General features: G+C 41.5%; 3 protein-coding genes across 3 annotated transcripts; all 3 read right to left on the bottom strand.

Annotated features, from left to right (window-relative positions):
- Positions 1-2,850: 2,850 nt before the first annotated feature.
- On the bottom strand, positions 2,851-10,947 carry skap2 (src kinase associated phosphoprotein 2). Its single transcript, XM_071541021.1, has 13 exons — positions 10,853-10,947; positions 10,279-10,384; positions 10,120-10,145; positions 9,925-10,020; positions 8,973-9,053; positions 8,763-8,846; positions 8,454-8,578; positions 8,027-8,090; positions 7,728-7,853; positions 7,389-7,463; positions 6,517-6,629; positions 3,202-3,305; positions 2,851-3,033 (listed from the first exon to the last, which is right to left on the bottom strand). Exons 1-12 carry the CDS (start codon positions 10,890-10,892, stop codon positions 3,213-3,215), a joined length of 1,029 nt encoding a protein of 342 aa, XP_071397122.1. The 5' UTR covers positions 10,893-10,947; the 3' UTR covers positions 2,851-3,033; positions 3,202-3,212.
- A 3,839-nt stretch (positions 10,948-14,786) lies between these two features.
- LOC139662357 (homeobox protein Hox-A2b-like) lies at positions 14,787-16,492 on the bottom strand. The gene is made up of 2 exons (XM_071541017.1): positions 16,081-16,492; positions 14,787-15,585 (listed from the first exon to the last, which is right to left on the bottom strand). The coding sequence occupies exons 1-2, from the start codon at positions 16,451-16,453 to the stop codon at positions 14,903-14,905; spliced, it is 1,056 nt and encodes a 351-aa protein (XP_071397118.1). The 5' UTR covers positions 16,454-16,492; the 3' UTR covers positions 14,787-14,902.
- A 7,247-nt stretch (positions 16,493-23,739) lies between these two features.
- Positions 23,740-25,050, bottom strand: LOC139662361 (homeobox protein Hox-A9b-like). The gene is made up of 2 exons (XM_071541023.1): positions 24,531-25,050; positions 23,740-23,978 (listed from the first exon to the last, which is right to left on the bottom strand). The coding sequence occupies exons 1-2, from the start codon at positions 25,048-25,050 to the stop codon at positions 23,740-23,742; spliced, it is 759 nt and encodes a 252-aa protein (XP_071397124.1).
- Between the last annotated feature and the right edge of the window lie 1,371 nt (positions 25,051-26,421).

Below are 26,421 nucleotides of genomic sequence, written 5' to 3'. Positions count from 1 at the left end.
GACCCGTCTAGTCCCATTTATTTACTAGCCTGCCACCAAACTCGGCCTGCAGCTCATAATATCACACATTGGGTATTGACAAACTGCCGAAACCATTGGAAATCTCACCAAGTCTCATTCTTTTAAAGTGACTTCACAAACCTCTTTCACTGCTGGATCATCTGTGCAGCCACAGCATCAGAAATTGGATTACATCACTATTCCACAGAAACATTACTAATCCACAGAATAGGAATGGATTCCATCTTTAGCCTATATCAGCTGACTGACAATCAAACACAGTTAAGGAAACTGTGTCCATTATGGCCCTCAAAACCTCCTGTCATCTTAATTAGCTTTCACTGTAAATACACCATGTCTTCTGCAATATCATAAGCCAGCTGAGGAAATCTGAATTTGTCAGCTACATGAGTTGTATCAACGGAAACTGACCTCAATTAAAAATGACTTCCATTTAAAAAAGTGTCTATTCCAGATTTAAAGATTTAGACCAGGGGGGAGGCTTTAATGGAATGCTGACAGAGGGCCAGTTGGAGAGGTAATACATTTTCTGCAGAATGCCTGGGGATACCACATAAATAAGCCTGTTATTCCCGACAGAAACTCTCTATGATGCTGTGTGGTGATCTACGACTGAATAACCTGGTTAAAGAGCAGCAGAACAGCTGACAGCTTGATCAAGACTACCTCTCTAAAGTGGTGTAGATCAAGGCTTTGGCCATCCCACCAATCCAATGGGTGATGGTATGAAAGGATCTGGTATTCCTCACTGTAGATGTGCAGGTATTGCTGTAGGCAAATCAGTGTACTGATATTCCCCCTGGGGTAGTTCACCCAGACTGTATGCATAAAGGGAGGATAAGGACAGAAGGGGACAGACATCAGAGGGTTACGTATAGAAAGTAACAAAGATACATATTGAAGTTGGTGGGATGTGTCAGAAGCAACTACATGAACTCTGTGCAGTCAGTATCTTATGTCCAAGAAAGTATCCTGTCTGCAAAGAAATTGGTTTTATACTTCCATCATCCTTCTCAGCAATTCTTATTTCATTTATTACTCAGCAGCTCAATCTATATATTTGGCTGGTAAAAGTGTATCTTTATGGTTGCAAGTATTAATTAGTGATATTCTGGTATCATTAGTGTAATTTAGTGCCCAGTAGATTAATGGCACAGTGGCATTTATCTATGAAACATTATATCTTGATGTTAAATTGCAATAAAAGGACCTGTATATTCTGAGGATATGGCTGTCCAAATCCGAGGGGGGATGGGGGTGTAGTTGACATCCATTAAGGAAATCCTTTATTGGCACATAAAAGTGAGAGGCAATATTTAGCCTAACTTGCCTTTGGCAACCTAACCCATAGCCTAACATTAAGAAGAGGGCTCTTAGGGGAAATACCAAACTTTGTCACCGGTAAAAAAAATATTTGTGTTTATGCATGAAATCCACAATTGAACATCAAAACCAAACCATGTGTAACAGTTTCACAATCGAGGCTACCCAAATTATTGAATCATGCAGTCCCAGTAAGCACATTGTGAGTAATGTATTGTAGAAATGTCATTTTACAGTGTTCACTGATTGCACATCACAGTATTTCACTACATCCCTTTCCGCCCCTAAAACAAAGCCTCTCCTCTCTCTATATCCAATGTAGTATATTCAATAACTAATTATGGTAATTCATTACATCTCCAATTAGCAGAGAAGCTTTATTGCTGCACTATACCATAAAGAGCAGGATTTATGTCGGCTTTGAATGTCACCCAGAGGACAGAGGAGCAGCGCATCATTCAAGAGGAACAAAACAGAGAGACAGGAGCAAGGGAAAAAGAAAGGGAAGAGGGAGAGAAAGATACAGTGAGTTATTGGTTAATGAATGTATTTTCTTTCCCATTTTCTCACAACCTTGAGCAAACCTTGAGAATGCACCTTTGTTTGCAGCCAACTGAAAAAGAGAGTGAATTGCCCTAAAAGATTAAATTGTCTATGTTTTGGTATTTCACTGACGAGACTGCAAAAAAATATGTAGTGTATGTATGCATCCTCCACGATATGCCCGGTTAAAGCCACCTTGCCTGCTGTCAAATGGCCCCTCAGAGGGCGATAAGCGGCCCTGCTCTCCGTGTGGGTGGCTGTCTTATTAGTGCGCCTCACCATTTCACTCAGGCACACAGCACAGCCAGCCATCTGCCACACCGCGCTCCTCTGCCCAGCCGAGTCTCTCAGGTGCCGTAAAAAATGGTGTCCCTTTGAAGCTTGGACAGAAAAGTGCTGACCACATAACTAAACTCTCATTTTACAAAAAAAAAAAAAAAATCACTATCCATTCAGCCAGGAAAAACAAGGTTTGCATTTATACATATTTACTTTGCATAAAGCATGTAATACTGGCAGTACTCTCAGGGGAATTCCTCATGTGATTTGAAGCGCATTACACCATATAAATAAAATGATTAAAAATAGATAATTGATATGTGTGTCTGTGTCTGATATCCGGGCATGTTGTGTTTCTTTTCACCCAGCAAAGATTACCGCAAACCTCCAGCACACTGGTATCCAAATGAATTACCACAATGGACTTCCCCTCTCCAAGTCTCTGCTGTTAACTGTCATAATATTGTTTCTTCAGCCTGTGAACAATATGCTTTCACAAATCATTTCAAGGTTTGTTGTCTCAAGGGGAAAAAAAACAATTGGCCTGTGGTGTTTCTGCTTTGAGCGTCTCTCTGACAAAGGTCATCTATGACCTTTGCAGAGACTCTATTGCCACCTTGTGGCTTACCTAGCAGGTTTTCTATTAAAAGATGCTCTGACACAATGGATATTTTTAAACCTTTATTCAACTTGCCATTTGCAAATAGTCAAAGTTTGCCCAAGCAGATCATGAAATGTTTTTGTGAACAAATTGTATCTCAGATAGAAAATAAATACAAGCAGTGCAAAGTAAAATCTATTTAAGCAAACATGGATCAATGTTTTGATCCAATCATCAGTCTTTCACACTGGAAAATGGGAATGTTCCTGAAAAACAACACAAAATATCAATAACAATACACAGAAGTTATTCTAGTTATATATTTTAGTTTTGAAATCTGAATGACATAGCAAACAAGTAGACAAATGAACTTGTTTATCGCAATCTTGCTCTTATTCCATCCATGTTTGTGTTGTCAGGTCTCAGCGACTTACTCTGGTTGCCTTTACATAGCATACAGCTCCATGAGGTAGTCTTTGGGGACAATTCCTATAGCGCCCTTCAGCTCTCCAACCCACCAGCCAAAGCTCTGATAATCCTAGGAGAAACAGGACAAAGGGGAGACACAGAGAGTAGGAGGAAGAGTGGGAGAAAGAAAAACATTTAATCAAAATCTCTCAGTAACACAGATCATACATACATTGTTTATTAATGCATTAAGTGCAGCAGCTAAATCCTTGTGACAGTAGACACAGTTTGACAGACTGGGCAAGCTTCAGAAATAGAGGAAGCAGCACTCTGGCTTGTGGTCAAAATGCTTGCGACTTTGAGATTGCACGGTGTAGCTAACAAATTAAGTCAGCATCAAAAAATCAACAAACGAGAACAGAACAGCACAACGACACCCAACACTCTTCTTGCCACCATCACTATAACATCACCTGTTTGTTTTCTCATGTTCTTTTCTCTCTTTTCCTCTCACTCCCATCCCCAGAACAATCCCTACATCCAACTGACAACTTTATATTTCCTGTCTCGGTTCCTGGTGTCGGTTTTGAGGCTGCGCACTTCCTCCATTCCACGCAAAAACCTCAGTGCGCACAGAGCGCATCACACATAAATCTGTCACGGCATGACAAGTAATAGCTCCAAATGGCTGTCAGCATGCTGAGATGTAAGGAGGGCACTGTGAGGAGAGATCTGAGACGAGCAGAGAATACCCCTCTCCCTTTGGCCAAGAGCCTGACCTCACATCAAAGTCCTCCCAGGACATGAATCACACTGGAGATCACATGCTGCCAAGGCCGAGGGAAGAGGGACCTGCACAATGTTTCAAATCCATGCCAAAACTCAGGGACGAGGAGAGGTAGGGGATGTGTGTGTTCATTCATATGAGGGAGAAATGGATGTAGTAGTCCTATAGTATTAGACACAGGGAGATTAGGCTAACAGTAATGGCCAACATTGACAGTTGTCTGACAGACCATTCATCATGCCAGACAAAGGTGCTTGGCTTACTGTCCATGTCACAACACTATAGTCAGACGATACGAATGATATGAATACAGCAAAAAGTAATTATTACACCTAAATAATTAACAGCAAATTAAATATCATACATAAATTACTCCGAGACACAAACAGTAAATGTCACATTCATTTCATTAATGTGTCACATGATGAAAATGGCATTTTGTCCCCAAGCCCCTGGAGGATAATATAGCAGATTGACATGAGTTGTGTATGTGTGTGTGTGTGTGTGTGTTGTGTGTGTGCCTATGTGTGTGTGTGTGTATGTAGGTGAGACAAAGAGAGTGTGTGTGCATATTATGACTTCCTGCCGCTAGCCTTTGAAAATGGCAACACCTCATTGTGTAGTTCTGCTCTGCAGTGGCTGACAAATAAGTCATGTTTGAGTGAGTGCGGGATACAACACGAGAACACATATACAGAGGTGTGGAAGACTAATGAGAGCCTGAGGAAGGGAGCGCGGACCCCACACTGTGACAACGTACACACCAACACTAATACACTAAGTTGGCCAATATCACTGTCCCAGAACTTTGTCCCTACTGAATGAAATACTCCGGTGCTGATGCATCAGTTGTGGAACAGGGACAAGTCCAGCGATCTGTAGCCACAATAACTACAATAGCTCTGCATTATGTTTGGACAGTGTTTACATCTTAGCAACTACTCCAGCCACTTAAGTTAAGTGAGATGCTACATCTCTAGATTAGTTTTATGTGCTGTGAGGTGCGCCATGTTGGGAGGGGTGCTGCTGCTTATACTGACAACACACTCCCTCAGTCCGGCCTTGTAATCAGCACCCGGGCCTGACTGGGGGGTCTCGCAGCTGTAACACTACAGCTATTTCTGGACTGTGGAATGGGGGAGGGACGCAGGGAAGTGGGAGAAAGGAGAATGGAGGAGGAGGGAGGGAGGTGGGGGTGGAAGGAGTCGGCTGCCCCTTCAGCTGCAGCTGGCTGCTGCAGTCCAGACAGGTTTTATGGTCATTGCCCTCCCAGCAGGCCACAACCCCCAACACCAAGGTTTCAGCTAATGGCACTCCCAGTCTAAGTGAAAGGGCAACTTGATTCCTGGTTCTTTTCCACACAAGAAAAAAAGGAGTAATAAACAGGCAGTTGGCCAATGAGCATCCATAGGTCTGTCTGCTTTGTGCACTGGTCTCTTCCCATGCTCCTGATTGAATAGGAAGTCATTATCAGCTGATGTGATAATATTGGTTCATCCAAAAGAATAAAATACTTTATTGGTGTATTTTTGAATAGTGTACTTTTTTGAATATTTGGAACCTGGCAGTCACAACATGTTTTTAAATCCTCATTGCTTTTAGTGGCCACTAGATGGCAGACTTGAATTTGAAGTGGACTACAATTTCTGTTCTGTGTCTCAGTTGACCACATACTCCACAGAAACTAGACCAACTCATGTGAAGCAGAAAACAAAGCCAATCTAGACTGCGCATATTTCACACATTTTCATACAAACCACGCAGTCGACATCCATCTCAAAAGTACATAACTCCTCGACTTATTTGCGGTGTTGTGTTCAACAACAAGTTTGTTAAACAAAATCCAATACTGTGTGTATATGAACCCATTCAACACAAAAGGGCTTCTGTTTAGTTACATAATAAAGGTAAAGAACGGCCTCTCAGTTCTCCACACCCGGCACCCACGCCTAGCCGACAAGCCTCGGAAATTGTGCGTCCACTACACGTCCTCACCTGCTCTGAATAGAGTGGCGGACTGCGCCTGGGTTTCCTGAGAACACACATTCCTATTAAAGCCCTGCCTGGCGAGGTGAGAGAGACGTCTGAGAGGTGTGTGGGCTGAGGCCCGCTCACCGCCTGGCATGGCAGCAGTGGCAGCGTGCTGAAACGCTCCAGATGGAAGTGATGGAATGGCGCAGCGTGCCAGCTAGACCCAGCCTCCGCCAGCAGCACTAAAACAGTTTCCGTTGTGACACAACTAATCCCCATCACAGTGCCAGAGTGAGGATCTACCCCAGCCTGCCTCTTACCATCAGCCATCCACCTCCAGGCTGTGGGCCAGGTGCTGCCAGTAAAGGATATGAACAGTCAGTTCCTCTGAGGGCCTAGAAATAACTCCTCACTTTAGGTGGTCTGGTGCCGGCAGAACCTCTCTAAATATGAAAAGAATCTCATAACACTTGCAGTACAGTTGGGCTTGTGCTAATGCTGGCTTTACCATGCATCAAGAAACTGCTAACTTAGGGACAAATTAATGTTTTACCTCAGACAAGAGGGGTCCCACCAACCGTACCTTGCTCAGGATGTAGATGGCATCTCCTCGTCTGAAGGACAGCTCGTCTGGCTGGTCTCCTGAACAGTCCCATAAGCCCTGGTAGAAGTTCTGGTAGTCTGTGCTTTTATTAACTGGGCAGAAAGGGGCAAGAGGATAATAACAGATCAGGCACCTTATTTTCTACTGGCTCTAATCACTTCCCTTGATTCTACAGGTTTAACACGGTAGTGATTGTAACTCTGCTGCAAAACCAACAGGAGGCAGTGGAGAGCCAATAACAGAACAGGAGGCACCATGTGCAGCCAGAGGCTGGCAGGCTGGATAGGTCAGAGCCTCTTGGCATCTCCTGTTACCTCTCTGCCAGTTTAGTGATCTCCCTCCACGGACTGAGTGCACAAGCTCATGAAGCTGGTAATTTACTACATTGTGGTGGCCCTCACTGGAATGGCCTGTTAATGTTATAGGGATTTCACAGATATGCACATGACTCTTAATTGATGGCTTCTTAGATCATGGTTGAAAACACAGAATTGCATTTGCACCCACATCATATGAAAGAATCACTTATTTTAAGACAAAAAAGGAAGTTGGCTAGGTTAACTGAGTTATTTCCAGCATTGTGTTAACTTTCAGTTTGCATGCTGACAGAAACTTCCCCTCTGTAAGCCTCACTTCTTCTTCCCAGTGGCCTATAAAGTTAAGCTTGCTTGTTAACAAAAGAAGCCAACATATGACCGAAAGGTTATTTATTGATCTCTGCTTCCACTATCCCCTACACCCATAGTGCAATTTACTATACTCACTATATTCTATATCCACAAACAAATAAAAATATTTTTTTATATCTGTGCAGTTTGTTGCAACCAGCCACAAATTTCAGTGTTGCGTACCTGCAACAGGAGGAGTGGGTTTGCTCAATGGTTCCACCTTTGGAGGAGGCTTTGGAGGAGTCGGCATGTCTTCCTCTGGGGAAAGAGACAATATTGCTGCATGAGCAAAAATTGACTTAACAGATTACAGTGTGCTCCTCTACTGACATGCAGTACCACCAAAGGGATTTGGATTTCCAGTCGACAAAGATAAACTTGCAATGACAGAAATCAAACCCTTCACAGAGGGAAATTAAATTATGTGAAAAAAGGCGGATACAATATGTTCATGATCTGTAGTGCAACACAGATTGACACAGTGATAAAATTTTGCAGTGAAAAGTAGCTTTGGGGTCGGACCTGGCAGTTCTTCATAGATGTCATCGTCGATGGGCCCAGGCTCGGCTGCAGCAGGCTCAGCAGGACCGACGTCATCATACATCTCCTGATCCTCCTCCTCTTCCTCTGGGATGATGCCTGTCATGTCTACATAAGAGAAAACATGCACATACTGTATATCACACATGGACTCATGCAGGGGTGATAATATGTAGGGAATTTTGTCCATAGATGGATTTGCGCTCATAAAGAAACAAATGTGGGTGCTACTGATACAACAGAGTGTGATAATGTTGTCACATAATTGAAATTGTTCAAACCTTTCAAAACAAAGTCTATCTGTTTCACCCATTCCTCCGCCTCTTTCGGAGATGACGCACAAAACTGTGATGAAAGAGGAGAGAAATGAAAACTGCAGTCAGTCCAATATGCAGTTATACATATATTAATTAACATAAACAAATAATACTGCATTTATGCATAGTAAAATGTTCCACATGGAAGAGCCTGAATGTGTTAGAAACAGTCATTTAGGCTTTTTAAATATGCGTGTCAGGTTGAGCCATTGCAAAGGTAGCAGTGTCAAGTGAATGAATAGGTTTTAAAAATAAAGATTTAATGAAGTGCAAGTACACACGTAACTTGCCAAGTTTTAAACATGGTACATCTCAAGTCCACATTTGGTTTTCATAGAAGGGTTACATTTAGACTACGGACAGTCAAACTATCGCCAGGAGACTAGCTTACCTGATAAACTCGCTTGTCAGGAGCCGAAATTTCAAAGCAACAGTCTTTCTTTGAATCTTTCCGTAAGTTGGTGTTCATTTTGACATTGTACCCATCAATACCAAACTCGCCCTTCTGCTGCTTGTCTGTTTAAAAAAGGTTCAAGACAGCACTAATTGTTCAGAAAGAGACCATCATCAAAAATCTGAGAAACAAAAACAGAATACCAAATATCCATCCACTCTGATATTTCATCCAACAGCATGTGATTCATAATAGAGCCATGCATCTTTAACTAATGTAAATGGAAAAAAAACAACCCACAAATACCTTTCTCACTGCCATAATAGTAGAATATATGGTTGCTTAGAGCACACCATCTCTTCTGCCACTCGGTGCCAAAGAAGCTGTGATCTACAAAGGAAAAATGAAAGGAAACTCAGCACAAAAGAGGCACATCATTTATGTTTTTTAGGTAAAGTGCCCCTCCCGTCCACCAAAATAAATTCTTAATGTGTATCTTATGAACAGGGAACCCACCCTTCCTGCGTTTCTCGAGGTATCCTGCCTTAAACACAGACGGCAGGTCCTGAGCCGCCACAGGTGGAGACTGCTGGGCACCTGGAGAGGAGGTCAGAGGAGAAACTTCAGTTTAGCACTTAAAAATACTATCGCTCAAGTGTTACAGTGATCATAGGTTTGAAAGTGGCACAGCAGAAATGTCCCACTATATCATAAATCCTAATACTACTGTCAAGTCCTTTCAATATGATTTTAATATCTGAAAGTCACATGTGAAAGTCAAATTTAACGTTAGGTATGATCAGATGGGTTTTTGGATACTTTGTTTATCATGTACTAGGTTGATGGTTGTTAAAATTGATAGCAGAGGCCCTGGAAAGTACACTGAACAATGTTTTGCTTCTCAGTAGAGGAGATTCCCTATGCAGAGTGCAACTTCAATGCAAATGTTCAACTGCTGTGTCAAAGTTGCTTTGTGTGAAAGAGTGGCCATAAAACTGGCAGCTGCTTACAGCCCATAAAACCCGGACCCCTAACCACCATTTCACAAGGCTTTCCCTGATACTCCATTTAAAAAGGTAAATACAAAATCTTGTATAGATTACCATGGCAGAGCATGAACGGTTAAGGCTACTGTATATTGAGGAATGTGTTTTCTCAAACTACAGCCACGGCAGTAATTTTCGGTCCCTATAGGCTGTGACTGGGAGTAATAAAGCATGCTCTAGCTGTCAAAGAGGTGGGGTGAAAGGGGAGGTGGGAGTAGCAGTTGTGCCCCCAAATTGCTTCCCAAGTATGTTGCCAAGTTACAGTTGGAATGTCTGCCTCATTGTGGCCCTCAAAACCACTTTCTCCAAGGTGCAGACTTGAAGTTTTGTGTATTTATTCATGCCAGGATGCAATTTTCAATCATTTAATCCACCGCAGGTTCACAGTTAGCAGGCATCCAAAGCTAAGTGGCTTACATTACCTTCACAACCGTCTTCATCCTTGTCTGTGCGCTCTGAATGCAGCGATCCTCCATCATTGTTGCTGTCAACCTCGTCCTCATCAGTATCTTCCCCACCTAGTGGGGTAGAGAAGGTTCTGGGTAGTGATGGCGAAAGTTATGGTGCAATGTATGTAAATACCTCAGAAATACCCAACAAGAAAGACTAACACTCACTTTTGTCCTTGAAATCCTGTGGGAAACTGTTTGGGAGACAATAAATGGATAAAATAGCTTTCATATTTTGCATCAGCAGCAAGACTCAGAATAATGAGTGATATTTTGTAACAACTCCAACACCAGGAAAACTGAGATGTAGAAAGTGTGCATGCATACCCCAATTTGACATCTTTTATCCGTTTAATGAACACCTCCCTCTTCTCTTTTGCCTTCTTGCTCAAATTTTCCGCTTTCAACCCATCAGAGAGGAAGGTTTCTAGATCTAAAAAAAAAAAAGGAAGGTAAAGTATTTACATAACCTAACACCACAATTAAGTTTATTAGCCTACTGATTGTCAACAATTAATGCTTGAAGCCAGGTGGTAGAAGCCTGCTGGCCAGTCATTTGGGCCCAGTGACTGTTGGAGATCATGTTAAATTTCAGAAAACTACACCCACACAATAGCAGGTTCCAGCTTTGACTGTGCATTGTTTGATGCTTTTCCGCAGGAGCTAATACCAACAGGTGTGGTGTTTTGTTGTGTGAGCAGCAACCGGACTCGCCCCACTGAACTAGTGCACTTGACTGATGGTAAAACAAAACTCAGTCATCCATGTTGTGTTTGCGCTTCCTCTTTTACAAAGCGGTCTCTTAACCCGGGGTTACTCAGATAAACCCTCTAAGGACAGGGAAAACATCAGCCTAGACACACACACATAGATGGAATAATTTGGGATTTGTGTTAAGTACCTGAAATAAGCGTCGTTAACTCCTCGGGAATCGCGCGCATACTGATCGGCGTTGACTGGCAGCGATGGACCGTCCAGCAGGGGAAACTTCACACAATACGGAAGCAACGGCTGGCGCAGAGACACGGAAGTTACCATGCCAATTATTTATCACTGACCTGCACTGTAACTGTTCAGCTGCAGGACACACACACACACACACACACACACACGCACGCACGCACGCACGCACGCACACACACACACACACACACACACACACACACACACACACACAGGTTGACATGTGATACTTGGTGAAGTTTATTAGGAGCTTTTATTTTTTTTAATTCTTAACCGCTGATGGATTTCATTCACTGTTGGCAGACTGGTAAAAAAAAGACATTGGGTGATGCTTTAATGGACCAGCAGATCTTTACGACTAATAAAGTCAAGGCATAATGTCATGATAATATTTTTGATTGATCCCAGATAACATTTCTCTGGCACTTCAGGCTGCTTATATCCAATTCCTCCATCCTCGAGCACGAGACACACTGGGAGTGTCTTTTTTTACAATCATACTTTCATTTTATGAATATGTCAACATTGTAAATCTAAAGAGGGATAATTACCACCTGAAAAGACAATTATATAGAACTGTTTGCAGATTATAGAGGTCTTCTTAGTTGATACCTTTTTTGGCTGTGAGCAATAAAACTGAGGTAGCTTACCTGTAACCTATTCACAACACTCCTGCTGCACTTTTATCTCAATAAATCACCTTTAAAGGTTGACTTCTTGTGTAAGGGAGTTTTCATCAGTCTCCATTGTTCTATCAAGGAAAAATACAATTTCCCATGGTATTTGATGCATCCATCAACACACCATAGGCCTATGTATGATCTTCTGAAGCAATGCCTGCAATAATAAACCCCAAAAAACACTTAAGATGGTCAGAAAATAGTGAATCAAATGACTCTGTTGCAGCCCTCATCAAGTATAAGTTGTGCTCAATGATGTATTCAAGGAAAGGAGCCTGTTGTCATATTGTTTACAGAACTGTCAGTCATTCATTAGTCATTTTCTGACAAGCTGTATCACCCAATCCAGGTTAAAAGACTGAGCCTTTGAACTGTATAGCCTATTGTTCGGGAAATACCTACACGTGAGACAGAAATGTCAGTGCAGCTGTGTGAAGAGCCTCAGCCCTGCAGCTGGTGCACAGTGTTTGTTGCTGCTGCTCGCTGGAGCTGAAGGGAGAGCGGTGTGCTGCCGGACAGACAGATTCTCTCAAGACATGTTTCACGTTGTTTCTGTCACTCCAGGTTCAGTCCTGCAGCTTTGTGTTAGAGACGGACACGGGCTTCCTTACAGTGTCCAGTGTTTATTACGTTTCTCATTTGTCCTAACTGGAGAGGAAAGAGTATATTTGATGATATAAACATTTAAGATGATGAAAGAATAGACAATGGTAGAGCAGACACAGACTGTGCTGTGTGGTTCCAATACTTTCCCTTTATATCTTTCATGAAACGTTTAAATCTTATAGGTCCATATTCATAAAGCTTCCCAAATAGGAGCTGGAAGTTATTGTCATGTGACCCAATTAAACCTCAGATCAGTACTACTTTTCTGATATTATTTATGCATACATTTTCTGATGTCACATCCTGTTTGGCATTATCTGAGCAGCCAATAAATTCTTTATGAGGCAGAATCACTTTATGGTCATTCAAAACCTGACCCCCTCCTGACCCGCCAGGACTTCCACCCTGTAGGGTGAGGAGATGAGAGGCAGCTTGACCTTTGACCTGTGTGTGCATGTGTGTGTGTGTGTGTGTGTGTGTGTGTGTGTGTGTTTGTGTGTGTGTGTGTGTGTGTGTGTGTGTGTGTGTGTATGTGTGTAGAGGGAGGGATCTAGAGGCATGGTGTTGTATCTAGTTTCCCACAAAGCTTCATCTAGTTGCCTGTCGGCTCACAAACGTCTCCCTCTGATTGGCTCCCTTCCCTTTCATCAAACTCATACAGGTTTGCAATCCACTATAACAGCACGTTGTCCAAGCCTCACTCATTTGGTGAATGAAGTAAAACTGAACTACACAAAATACATAATTGAAACATATAGCAATTGGGATATCAATCAAGAAACCTCTTAATATAGTAAAAGAAAGTGAACAATATCATAATGGGCCAATCTGATTTATTTTATGCTCACAATAAGAGACAGGCCGAATCTGTGTTAACAAATACGTTTCCTGACTAGTGTATGGAGAAAAAAAGCATAGGGATTTTTAATGGAATAAAACACAACAGGAGATAGGGCTAAGGCTTAGGGTTATTATAGCCTTTAGGTCATACTACTAACACTGGTCCTAAACAGTGGAGTCTTATATGTTTAGAGTCAGCCCAATGGCTGCAGCACCAAACCAACGTTGACTGACTGGCTGCCTTGTGGGCTCACTTGGATTATCCTACTTAGGTGGTGTTTTCAAACTGCGCACAATTAGCCATCACTTAATATCATATCTCAGCTGGAATGGTAGTTCACCACCTCACCTCACCTTTTATTAGCGCTGGGCCCAGCCGAGGAGTCGTGAGAATAAAACATAATTAGAAAGAAAGCCAATAATCTGCAATTAACTCTATAAATTCATCCTATCACTTATAGGCTGTGTTCAGTAGATTTGATCAATAATTTTTTCGTCATTTTGGAACAAAGTAGGCTGTACCTTTTCACACCGGTGATTTATCAAACCTTCCCCCCCCCCCCAAGCCTATAAGAATAACAGCAAGCTGGCAGACGCCTCTCTATCTGGGCAACGGAGCCGAGTTTCAACCGGTCAATACGAAGAACTCTATGAACACTTTTGGGACGAAATCAGCAATTTTGCATACATTAACATTATAGCCCATTATCTACGGGAAATAAAGTGAATAAATACCGAGTGCTATTTGACTTGATATCTGAGGATGTTGTTTTTAACTATTAGGCTATGGTTTCAACGCTCAATGAAAATATAATTCATAGCCTACACAGCCAATTAATTAAAAAAAAATCTCATGTAGATTGAAATGAATGACTCCAATACAGACATTTTAAATATAGAAAGTTTTGAAAATGACAAGGGCGCAAGGGCGCGATTCTTAATTCAAGGAGATTGTATTACATTGCGGACCAGGCTATAAACAAGCACCCTCAGCGCTGTGAGTTTTATAGGCAATAAAATTTAATTGTAGAAAGCCAACAAAGTCATAGCTTTTGGCCTGGAACTCCTAGCAGGCAATTCCCACTGCAAAACCCTTTTTCTGGGCTCATGCATGCACCGAGGCAATGAATCTCCTAAATTTCTTCTATTCTGATGATGAGGGACTAAAAACACTACAGGCCTATTCGCTCCAAATTCCTCTGCCTTAATAAAACTTTTCTCATAACCTACTACTTTACAACGATTCTCATGAAAAATTTAGACTGGGATTCCTATATAATACCATTTGTAGGCTATTTCATTTGTATTTCATTTGTGTTTTACCATGCGCATATGACTAATTGTGATTTAAGCAGTTTGAGATTATAAAATGAACAGTACTAATCATGCTAAGTTTCACGATAGGCATCATTTAGAAAAGTCCCTTTGGACTTTGTGCGTTAATTGTTAGTTGTAAATAGCGTATTTTTTCCCCTTTGAATATTGAGAGACACAATTTATCTCTCCTATACCCAATACTCGATGTCCTCCTGTGTTTCTTATGTAAGCATATGAACCAATAGGCTCTCCAAACTTTCTTATTGTGAAATAAGACAATATAGCGCAACTGATTACAACCAATGTAAAGTTTTATTGCAAGAAAATATTCTGCTCAGTTGTAGTCGAAATCCATATAAAAATAAACTGTGTGATGTCCTCTCGCAGCCTAATGGAATAAACAGACCACAGGATAGTTTGCTGTTTTTTTTATTAACTTACCTTATTTGCGAGCTCTATCAATGATTCCCCCCACGCTAAAACTGACTACATAGATTAAACAGAAGTCTTTGAATAAAAACAAAAACATTTCTATTGATGAATTATTAATAGCTCAAGTTTTGCAGGTCGATTGTTGTGAGAGTTTCTGAGAAAAGGTCAAAACTTTCGGTTGATAAAGGCATGGGGGGACTTAGTGAATCTGACAAACTTGGAGAGAAAGAGGAGGGTGATGAGAAAACTTGGAAATCCTGCAAAGAGACGTCCAGGCCCGGGGAATTATCATTGTCTGGGCCTATTGTCGACACGCAGATAGGAACAGTGGGTGACGGGTTTGGAAAATGTTTCAGATTTTTGTCATTGCTGTTTAAATGCGTAACAGCCGGGCTTTGGTTATCCCCATTGTGCCCATTCTGAGACTGTTGTGAAGTTAAGGTATTTTGGTGGAAATACCTCTCCCTCTCCAGAAGCGTCCCGGGCGCGCTGCCGTTTGCCGCCTGCTCAAACTCGTCCTCCGGCCCGTCGTCCAGACACGCGTATTTCCCCTCGCTGTCCCGGTTCTCCTTGCAGTGGGTCTGCCTCTTGTGCTTCATCCTCCTGTTCTGAAACCACACTTTCACCTGCCTCTCCGTTAAATCCAGTAAAGCCGCTATTTCCACTCGCCTCGGCCTGCACAGGTATTTGTTAAAATGAAACTCCTTTTCCAGCTCCAGCAGCTGAGTGTTGGTGTACGCCGTCCTCAGCCTGCGGGATGCCCCTCCACCGCCGCCGCCGCCGCTCTCTGGTATCTCTGGAGAACCTACAAAAAAATAAATAAACGAACGAGCATAAATTTTCATTAAATTCAGAAGCTGGAGATCAAAAATAAAAATGTAACAGGCTAGTTGTGTGTGGGGAAAAAGAGGCTCTGTAGGGTGAAACTTGTGGCGAACAAGCAACGGGGACTGGGAAGATTTATGGGCCCCGGGCAGAATATGATGGGTCTGCGTGGACAGGACGGAGGCTGAAGATTAATGAACATGCCAGCTGCCGGCCCGTGTAAGAATAATCTATCACTCTCCATTACTGTCAAACATTAGCACTCTTACACTGCATCACAAGTCAGCGCGTTACTTGATGAGATTAAGCATGCTTAAATCAAAATCCTTATACGGGCTCAAAGAGACGCCCACGCTGCAGAAGACACAGGCCCGGGCTCCAGCTCTGCTAACAGAGGGGAATATGTGGGGGAATCCTCAGACAATGAGGAGCCTTTGGATGGAGGTTATTAATCATCATGTCTTGCCTTGGGGGGAGAAGTAGAGTGGTGGAGAGTCAGTCGTCGTCGCAGCAGCAGCAGCAGCAGCAGTCTGGTTTCTCTTGATGCTTTTCTTCTCCTTCATCCATGGGTACTCCGGCGGTGAGGATGCAGCCTGCAACGGGCTGCAGCCATTCACAGCCTGCTTTGAGCGGCTGTGGCGTGGGTGGCTGCCCGGGTTCAGGCTGGGGATGGTCTGCTCAAAGGGAGGAGGAATCAGTGTCGACGGTGAAAGCGCCGAGCTCTTGATTGATGAACTTTGAAATGCATCACCGACAGGGTTAGTGAGAGATGTCAGGCACTCAGCGAGCGACGGCTGGCTGTTGATAAAACCACTTTCTCGCCCAAATTCGTAATTCATCTCCTCCTTCTTTTCTTGAAAATTCACTGATTACAGGGTAATTTAGAGGGGTCTGAAATAATCAGAAATATTAAGCAATTTCTACTAAACTGGATATAGTCGTATGGAGACCTCTATGCCATAAACTATTGCTTTCATGAGGACATGGTTAGAATCAGACCGTGTTGCTTGTCACATGATTGCATCTGCCCAATGACAATTTGGGGTTTTTATCAAAAGAAGCCACTGTCCTCTGTGATTGATCGAGAAAGTCGGAGGGGTAACGCCTCATTCTGGGGGTAGGGGTTGCTTTATTTACACATTTTTTGGGTCAGTTTGTTCACTACTGCCCCCCTAAAATGCAGCCCGTGTTAAGAGTCGTGCCCTATGCGCGTCCACGCAGTCGGCAGCGCGTTTGAGGCCGTGTGTGTGTGTGTGTGTGTGTGTGCGCGCGCGCGCGTCTGCCTCGTGCATTTATTCGAAGCATGACACCCCACAAATCACTTCAGCAGCCACATTTATGTCTCATAATGCAACGACGCCCACAGTCGTTATCAGCGCCAACACGTTAATCTTGAGACTTCTTGAAAGCCTGAGAGCAAAGCTGCAGCAGACATCCAACACTCTCAAACAGAGCAGAGCCTCTGTCCACCCCTCCCCCTAACACATGAGAGAGAGAGATAGAGAGAGAGAGAGAGAGAGAGAGAGAGAGAGAGAGATTTATTAGTTTTCAATAGATTTCAATCTGATACGTTCATTAGATTTTGACACAATTCGATCCCATACTTTACACTATAGCCTCTATGGGCAAAGCCGTTTATTAGCCAATACCTGTTGTAATTTTACACCTATTGAAGCCTATACCTGTTATAATGTAGGTTATATCCTATTGGGGGAAAAAAAGGTAAATGCCTCTTTGTGCCCTCTGAAGTCTAACCTATAGGTTTTTGCTTGACATTTTTTATATTTAACAAGCGTTTGTCATAACATAACCTCCACATTTTATAGCTTATTTCTAGCTTCCTATTACAGCTTCTATTTCATTTAATTTATTTTATTTTATTTTATTTAGGGATAAATGTTCACCTGGCTGTCATACATGTCAGCAGTGTTGGTTATTATGCCAACATAGCAGGAATTAGAGATGATTTGGCACTGTATGGTCCTAAGCAGAGAAAAGGTGGGGATCTCGGGCTGTTTATGGCTCAGACTCTAAACAAAGAGCCCTGGTAGCCTGTGTGTGATCAATCTTTCTCGCCAAAAGGTCTGACAGCTCCGTGGCCAAAGAACACATTTAAACCATCTAACACTCACTTAGATCATATATGGCCAGGAAGAGGACAACCACTCGCTACTTTGGGCTGTAGAAGACATTTTCATCTTAGACATTTCTTTCAGGAATTTTCTCAAAAGCACGGATGAGAAGCCCCGGCCATTTCGCAGTAAGCTGTTTGTTTACTGTCTTGACAATAAATCAGCAATCCACGTAAGACGACAATCTGCCACTTTTTCGTTTGCAAAAAAAAGGGACAATACTGGCGCAGAAAAGAGCACAGAAAAGAGGAATGGACTTGGTTAGTGGTGTAGAAACGAATGGATCAGCTTTTACGTAGGATCAATTGTTTGCTGAGGTGAGTGGGTGTTGGCATTCAGCTAAAAATCCCATTCACCCCCATACCTTTCTCTGTCAGCTATCAGATGGTAAAGTCCTTCTCTGGCCTGTTCAGGTTTTAAAATAATTCATCTTTATATGTTTGTAGTATCTATATTTGATTTAGCTGCATATAATACGCTAGCATATTTTAACGAATAAATATTTATAAGAGATATAGCCTGAATGAAACAGACATTGATCTTGTAACTTAACAAATAGGCTATAGGCTACTCCAGGTTATAATGATATAACATAATTGAAAGATAAATATTGTCAATTGTGAAGTCATCATTAGGGTTCACAAATGATTCTGCTTTTAGCCGTATTTCTCCACTGTGCAGTAACCTACAGTAGCTATGCGTTATTGTCTAGCATGTACACAGCTAAAATCTTGTAACTTGTTTTTATTTCTTCTCGTAATAAATAAATAAAAAACTGAAAAATGAAATATAGGCTCTGCAGTATTCACCCGGTTAGAGTGTATAGATTTAAATGGACACAGGTGTAGAAACAGGCCAATGTTACAAAGAGAACAAAGAGCCTTCTCAAAACAAAAACAAAAAAAACCTATTAGATTCATCAGAACCTAAATACTCCTACAGACTTAAAAACATTGAACATTATATATATAGACAGATTTGATTTATTTCTGCTGGTCTCGTTCCCAGCTGTAGACATAGGAAGATCTTTTTCTCATTTGGTTCAACGAATGAAGACAGAAGTCGGTGCTGTGTGTGTTTGGATGAGTTTGGCTGAGGAGAACCAGCCACGTTTACCGTCTGTTCCTGGAGCGACAAGACATCTGGGAGGCAAGCAGGCAAACCAGACTCATGATGACTTCTTGTTTAGAAAAAGATTTAATTCATCATGTTAGGCTATTGTGCAGTGGAATTATTTTCTTTAATGTGTGTAAGTGTGATGCAACTGATTAAGACTGAAAATAAATTACAATAAATACAATAATGAGCAATTACCGAGTGTGCATTTTTTTACATCTTTCAATCTGAAGATGATGTATAGTTTTGATTTTCTTATGACACAATGCCACATTTATAACACATTTATAACACCTTTATAACACATAGGCTACACCTAATGTATATGTAATATTTTGAAATTATATTTGGTGAAATTATAATGTGTAAATGTGAAAATGGTCAGGCCGTTTGAAAGTTTTTATTGCATCTCGTTTCCGTCATTACTTCTGCTTTACAGATCATATTCCAGCTGAAAAGACGGATATGTTCAAGCTGACCCGCATATTAGCTGTTTCCCCGCTCCCACTGGAAAACACATTTAGGATCAAGCTGCATTGTGTGTGTGTGTGTGTGTGTGTGTGTGTGTGTGTGTGTGTGAGAGAGAGAGAGAGAGAGAGAGAGAGAGAGTATTCACGATGGGATTTTCATTTTCATTTTTATTTATTGAACCCTCTGGATTCATGCTAAGATTTTAGAGATACTTAAATCCATGCATTACAGGCCTGCAGTCTAAATTGTTATGCATGTTGACATTTGCTGAAATATCCGGGCCTATTTGGCCACTCAGGAAATCAAGAAATGTGAGGGATTATTCAAGGAATGTTTGGGGCTATAGCAACAGAATAAATGAACATATAGACAACCTATTAAGGAACAAATATCCTCATATTGATGGCAAAATGACAACCCATGTTATAGCCACATTGACCATGTTATATGGCTGCCAGTATAGTCCCATAGAAGAGATGCCCCCCTACCTACACAGCTCACCTTGTTTTCCAAATAAAATCCCACCAATAAGATAATCTGTCCATCATTTTGACTCAAGTGTGCACTTGTCCACTCCTAAATGTGATTTCAAAGGCAAATAAATTTGAATGCTCATGGTTTCAGGTAAAGGTTTTGGAGCAAAGGAGTGTTAGCCAGACCGATCATGTACTTCAAGTTGATGTGAGGGGGAAAAAAACAGGAGACAATGCAGGGACGTGTGGGGGGATGGGAGGAGGCTGCTCCAGCTCTCCAGGGCAACAATAAATTAGAAATTTATATGAATAAAGCAAACTCATATGCTGAAGAGACAAGGTGTGTGTGTGTGTGTGTGTGTGTGTGTGTGTGTGTGTGTGTGTGTGTGTGTGTGTGCGTGTGTGTGTGTATGTGTGTGTGTCCTGGACATGTGTATTAATCTAAGGTGTCATCGGCTTGGCTCATCAGGAAGGTAAATTATTTTCAAGAAAGAATATACACAAATATATAAATGTTTATCTAGTAACACAACACGGAATCAACTTCTCTCTCTGCACTTTGGGATTCACTTTCAATAGAACAAACTAGTGAAGGTGAGGATGAGTGGATGAAATAGACTCCCAGGTGCTCATGACTGGTGAACCTCATGAACTAGTTACTCCCTTGAATTTCTCCATCAGAGTTCAATTATGCCTCTGTCACTGGAGGTGTCATGGGGTTTGATGTATGGGGGTCACGAAAGGTCACCGTAAACAACATCCAAGAAACTTTCCTCAACTTTTTCCGCCACAGACACGATGGAAGCCATCCATCCTAACATGGGGATCAAACTGGAATCCCATCTACGCACATTATTTTACATGTTAGTGACTGACTTATGATGCCATACCAACCAGGTCAAATATACTAAGAGAGATCTTGACCAATTAACTCATCAAAAGCAAATAAATATCCACGGCTGAAACTTCCATTGAAGCCTTGTGTTATATTGCTTTATTGCTATTGTCACTCACTAGTGAAAAGTGTGAGTAGCAATCATGCTTAATGTCCTTGCAATTTTCCCCAAAAGGATGAAAAAAGAGATTTAACTGAGCTGCTTGTGCATGACCTTTGGGGGGAGGGAGGGACGGTGTGTGTGTGTGTGTGTGTGTGTGTGTGTGTGTGTGTGGTGGTGTTGGGGGGGTAGGTTTGGGGTATCTCACTTTTTAGAACCGCAAGTTCATAGCTCAACTGGGGCTCAAGGGGGTTCAATCCACTTCCTGGAAACGGGAGGTGGCTACATGCTCCCACTGCAAATGTCATGTGCACTTGTGCACATGTGTGTGTCTGTGTGAGCATGTGCATGTGTTTGTCTATGAGTGTGTAACTCACTTTGTTATTATGATTTGTTCTCCTCAGTCATGGTCAATGGGGCCTCTGGGCCCAAACTGTGTGTGTGTGTGTGTGTGTGTGTGCGTGTGTGTGTGTGTGTGTGAGAGAGCATGTATTGGAACATGCATGTATGCAAGCACACTTTGTATGTAGCTGCATGTGTGTTTGTGTGATTACATGTTTTCACCAGAGATGCGGTTGGGTTTTTCACTATGCCTACTATTTGAAAGCACAGTGAGGTACATTAGTAGGAGCAGAAGGTTTTGGTCTCCTACTGTTATCATCCCATCACTTGATATACCATTTTGTGCTGTTCTCAGATAGGGCAATAAAAAGTGTAAGAACCCCTGGCCAAACAGAATCCCTCTTTAATTAAATAAAGGTCTTTAAAAGGTAATTTAAGCTATAAATGACCATAAAATGCAACATAACATGTAGCAGTAATAGGCATTTTATGACGAAAATGATACAACTGGCGCAGGCCTGTATGAATAGGGAGTGGCCTCGCCGGGTAATAGTACGCCCCGATGCATTCAGCCCGTGTGGAGTGAAAAGACTTTAACATTGTTCCTCAGATGAGCCGCTGCCTCCACCTGCTGGCTGCCAGACAACAGCAGCACCGACTGGACTCCACATTAAAGATTAAACACATGAACACTATCATCAGGATAGATATAACTAGTCTTGTTTTAAGTTTTTGAGTTTGAGGTTTTTAGATTGTTAGCTATACCTTTTTTTTTTTTAATTGTCGTTTTCTAATTGCTCTCTTTACTAGAATGGTGCGTTTACTTGGAAACTATTTCCACTATGTGAAACATGAAGTGTGTGTCTGCTGACTGTCTGCTGGCTGGTTGAAGACTGTTCTCCACTGGCCTCTAGTGCGACAAAACAACAAACGGATGTTTCAGCTCCGAGACAGTCTAATTGTTGGTGGACAGTTGTAAAGTAATTAAAAGAAGAAAAAAAACAGACTGCATGACAGGCTTCGAGTTTTATGGAGCTTTCCTGGATTTAGACCTTTCAAGACAGTCCCATCTGCACACCCAGCACCCCCCCCCCCCCCCCCCTATCTGTCTGTCTGTCTCTGTGTTAAGCCAGAGATTTTTGTTTTAGCACCATCTTGCAGCAATATCACATATTTGACTGTTTGCCCAAGCCTCATTGGGAATGTTGGGCAACTGCTGTCACTTTCAGCCCTGAACATCCACGATGCCTCCGCGTGCTTTGCTCTCTTCACACCTTATAAACAGTTAAAGCTGTGATTGTGCTTTATTGCAGCGTGGCATCCAATCTGCTTTGAAGGGCTTTGAAAGGGCTTGGCTTGGCCTGGAAGGCATTAATTATTCATGTTGTGATTCAGACTTTAATGCAATGCAAAATGCCAGTGTTAATTATTTGACTGTAATTTTATTTATTTTTTTATTTTCTTTTACATTGTTTTCATTTGTTCTTTCTTTTATGACTTTGGCTGTATTTTGACTTTCAACATCTTTGTATGCTGTTGGTCTGAAATGTTTTATATTTTTTTCACGATGCTGCTCTCTTGGCCAGGTCTCCTGAAAAGGAATTTCTTAATCTCAATGATAGTGGTAGTTAAATAATGGTAAAACAAAAATAACAATAAAAATAACATGCTTTAAAACTTTATGTCTGGTATTTTGTTCACTTAGCCTACAGGCATCTCCAAAGGGAAAACGTCTCCACAGTTAATATTTTAAAAGATAAATACAACTGCAAATGGAAGGCAAAGGCCTTTCTATAAGAAAATAGTTGGACTGGACTTTTAAGGTTTTCGTTTGTGACTGATTTGGGTTATCTGTGCCATAAAGCCCAATAGTTACAAACCAGGATTTCAGAATAGAAAGAAAAAGTATAATCTGTTTCTGTAATGTGTACAAGTTTTACAATCCATTGCATTTTTTATGACAAAAGTAAAAGTGATCCTTTTAAACTTCCCAACTCTTTTTTAGGTTAAACTGTGCAATAAATGAAATAAGTAATAGCAGTACTATAAAATATTTTGTATAATGTATATCTTCATGTTGTAAATATATTAGCCTAAATATTATCCTAGGTTAATTATTTGAAATAATGAATATCACTCCGGAGATATCGTGTGCTATACAAACTACTCTTTATTTTAGATAAGACCAGGTACGACGAGGTATTTTAAGTGTGCACAGTGTTGTCCTATTTTCACAAATGCATCAAAACTTAACGATAACAAAAACAACAACATCGAAATTGCAAAAACAATAACAATAACTTAATCTTATGCAAATAGGTAGTTGAAAGACATTCAGGTAGTCAAGGATAATTTCATGCAAGGAACAAATGGCCTAGTTAACTATTTCTGTGCGCCAAATACAACACATCTAAATTCTGATAAGATACTGAATGTCCTCTCACAAACATGAAACACTGAACATCATAGAAAACGATCCAGCAGTTTTTTTTTTTATATATATATAACAACACAAGCTATACAACAACATGTGTAACAGGTCAGGAATATTAAGGACAGAAACCCCAGGCTCTACTCCACCATCAGTCCAAAATAATTAATTGTCTCTCCGCCGGTCTTTGTTGCCTTTCTTCATCTTCATCCTGCGGTTCTGAAACCAGATTTTGACCTGTCTCTCGGTCAAATTCAGGACTCTTGCTACTTCGTATCTACGGTCCCGGGGGAGGTACATATTAAACAGAAACTCCTTTTCCAGTTCGAGGATTTGGTGCTTTGTGTACGGGCAACGCTTTTTTCTGGTGGATTTTGCGTGAAGCCAGTTGGATGATGGGTTATCTGGAAATAGGGGGTCAAAACCATGAGACAAGAGAGTCCAGCATTGCTCTCAGTATATGACTCACAACAGAACTAGCCTACTGCAATTTATTCTCCAATTTGGGAAGGACATGCCATTGTAAGATAATACAGTCAGATCAGGACTATGTTGCCTCAGAAGTGAGTTCTTCAAATCATCTTGAAGTGAAGCAGCCTTGAAAAAGTGTATATTTTTACTGAAAACTATAACATGACGCTATCTGGCCTTGACAATAGCAAAATCCGAGCCTAACCCTGTTCAAAAGAGTGTGCAGTGGAGTGCGCCCATCACCCTGCAGAATGTGGATCTTATTTTCCAACAGATCAACTCACTGACCGATAGATTTTATTCATTGTATATACTCTCATCATAAGATATTTGCTAAAATGATGGATAATATTTTAGGGCCATTCTCGACTAAATTGGGCCTGAGACATTCGACATGAATCCCCCATCTCTTAACGCCCTCACCTACACTAAAATGAGAGTCTGCCGTAATAATGACCACAATTTCATCAAAATGCATCACTTACTTGCATCTATTTCAGTCTTTTCTTCAGCTGGCGGACTCTGCTCGACGGGTTTAGACGTGGATGTCGTCGTATCGCACGCAATCTCCGTGAGGGACGCTCCGTTTTCAATGTCAGACAAAAGAGGTGTGTGCGTCTCCAAAGTTGTACATTCAGCGCTCCCAATCACAGGCTCGGATTTGATATCATAATGCATGGTTGTGGACGGTAATCCCGTTAAACACAAGGACGCAGAAACTGGGTCCAACGCCCAGGAGCGCGTAAACATTCCATCGGTGTCTCCGGTCGTGTAATGGTGATGTATATAGGTTGGAGTTGCTGTGCTTGGAGGATGGGCCGAGATGGGACTCCAAGATCCACCAAAAATAGAGGATTTCGCCTGCAAAGGGCAAGACTCTTGTCCGCCATATTCAGTCAGCATCGTCTGCTCCACCCCTGCAGCTGATGAGTACCTCGGTGCCAGATCTTCCTGCTCGGGAAGAACACGCGAGTCAACATAATAACTTGTTCCCAACGTCGACATGGCAAAAAAATGCAAAGCGTTACAGTGCTGCAATATTTAGAAAAAACACATTCATTGCATGGTCGCCTGCTGCTTTCCTGCACCAGGAGCTCAATGCGTCCAGTAAGTTGAACCTTGCCCAAGACTGGATAGGGCGCCCCAAACACGTGACCGTGGGACAGAACAATAAATAATAAATCAGCCTGCTGCTCAACTAAATGGCCACCATTTTCCCCACCATATTTTAATAGCAAAACCCTACGCCTTTATTGGGAGATATTTCGTTTTATAAGCAATAAACGTTATGATTTTTGTCAAGAGATCTTGTGTTAGTGTAATCGAACATACTTGTGATTGGGGGGTTTGGCAACAGAGGTAACACTACTTTAAAGCCTCTAGTTGTGAAAATACTAAAAAACCAATTACCTTTAAAAAAGTTTTATATACATAAAATCCAAATGGGTTCATTTATTTTTAAAAATAATAAACTTATTATGATCCAATAACCAGAAAACTCTTGTTTTGGAAAGGAAATGTTTGGTTGCCTTACTTGTTAGTGGTTGGTATATAAAAGATTTTCAAGATTTAAAAAACAACAACAACAACAATAAAACAAGCTGATCTAAAATGTATTTAAAGGCTTATCAGAGTTCACAATGCCAGAAAGTTGTGAACCAAAAGATGCACATTAGGGTGTCTGCAATAAGGTCTAGGTCTACTTTTAAGGCAATCTAAAACGGAAAGTGGGGTGAGGTTATTTGGGTGCTATATAACAGTCCGTTTATCACGGGCAATTGGGTTGTTTTTCTTTAGGTTACAACCTGGCTGTCTAAGCTAAATATCACCAATAAAGCCCATCCTTTGTGTCCTTTCTCTGGCGCAAGCAGACACATCCGGCTTTTACGGCGAGGCGTTGGGACAGACTGCAATGATCATAACCGAGGCCTTGTCTGTCCTTTCCCCCACTCTGCACATACAAGCCTAATCCTCTTACTTTTTTACTTCTTGTTGTTTAGATATAGTGGCTCAAACTGCTATCCACATGTAGACTTATAGACATGATGCAGAAAAGAAATGTAACATTTTCCACCCAAGTTGATGATTTTGACTTTACTTAAACAGATAGCCCATGCGTAGATAACAGTCATATGGATCTAGCTTCATATTTTTACAATGAAAACGCACAGTAAAATTTGTCTGTATCAATAATATTCTTTACGCACAGCAACAAAACACATCATGCTATTTCATTTTTTTGAATAAAGCATTTGTGTGCTTGATGCAGTCTGTGTCGAATGATGAAATTAATCAATATTTCAAAGTAATTCAGTTTTCATGATGCGACGACTTTTACTGAGGTAATCAAGGCAGTTTCGTGTAGTGGGAGAAAAC

Source organism: Centroberyx affinis, unplaced genomic scaffold (assembly GCF_046629955.1).
Source record: "Centroberyx affinis isolate AG114_WGS23_722 - 3 ecotype Tasmania unplaced genomic scaffold, CSIRO-AGI_Caff_v1 ptg003773l_1, whole genome shotgun sequence".
NCBI classification, from domain to species: Eukaryota; Metazoa; Chordata; class Actinopteri; order Beryciformes; family Berycidae; genus Centroberyx; species Centroberyx affinis.
The sequence above is the reverse complement of the archived record's forward strand: the minus strand, read 5'-3'. Positions and strand labels throughout refer to the sequence as shown.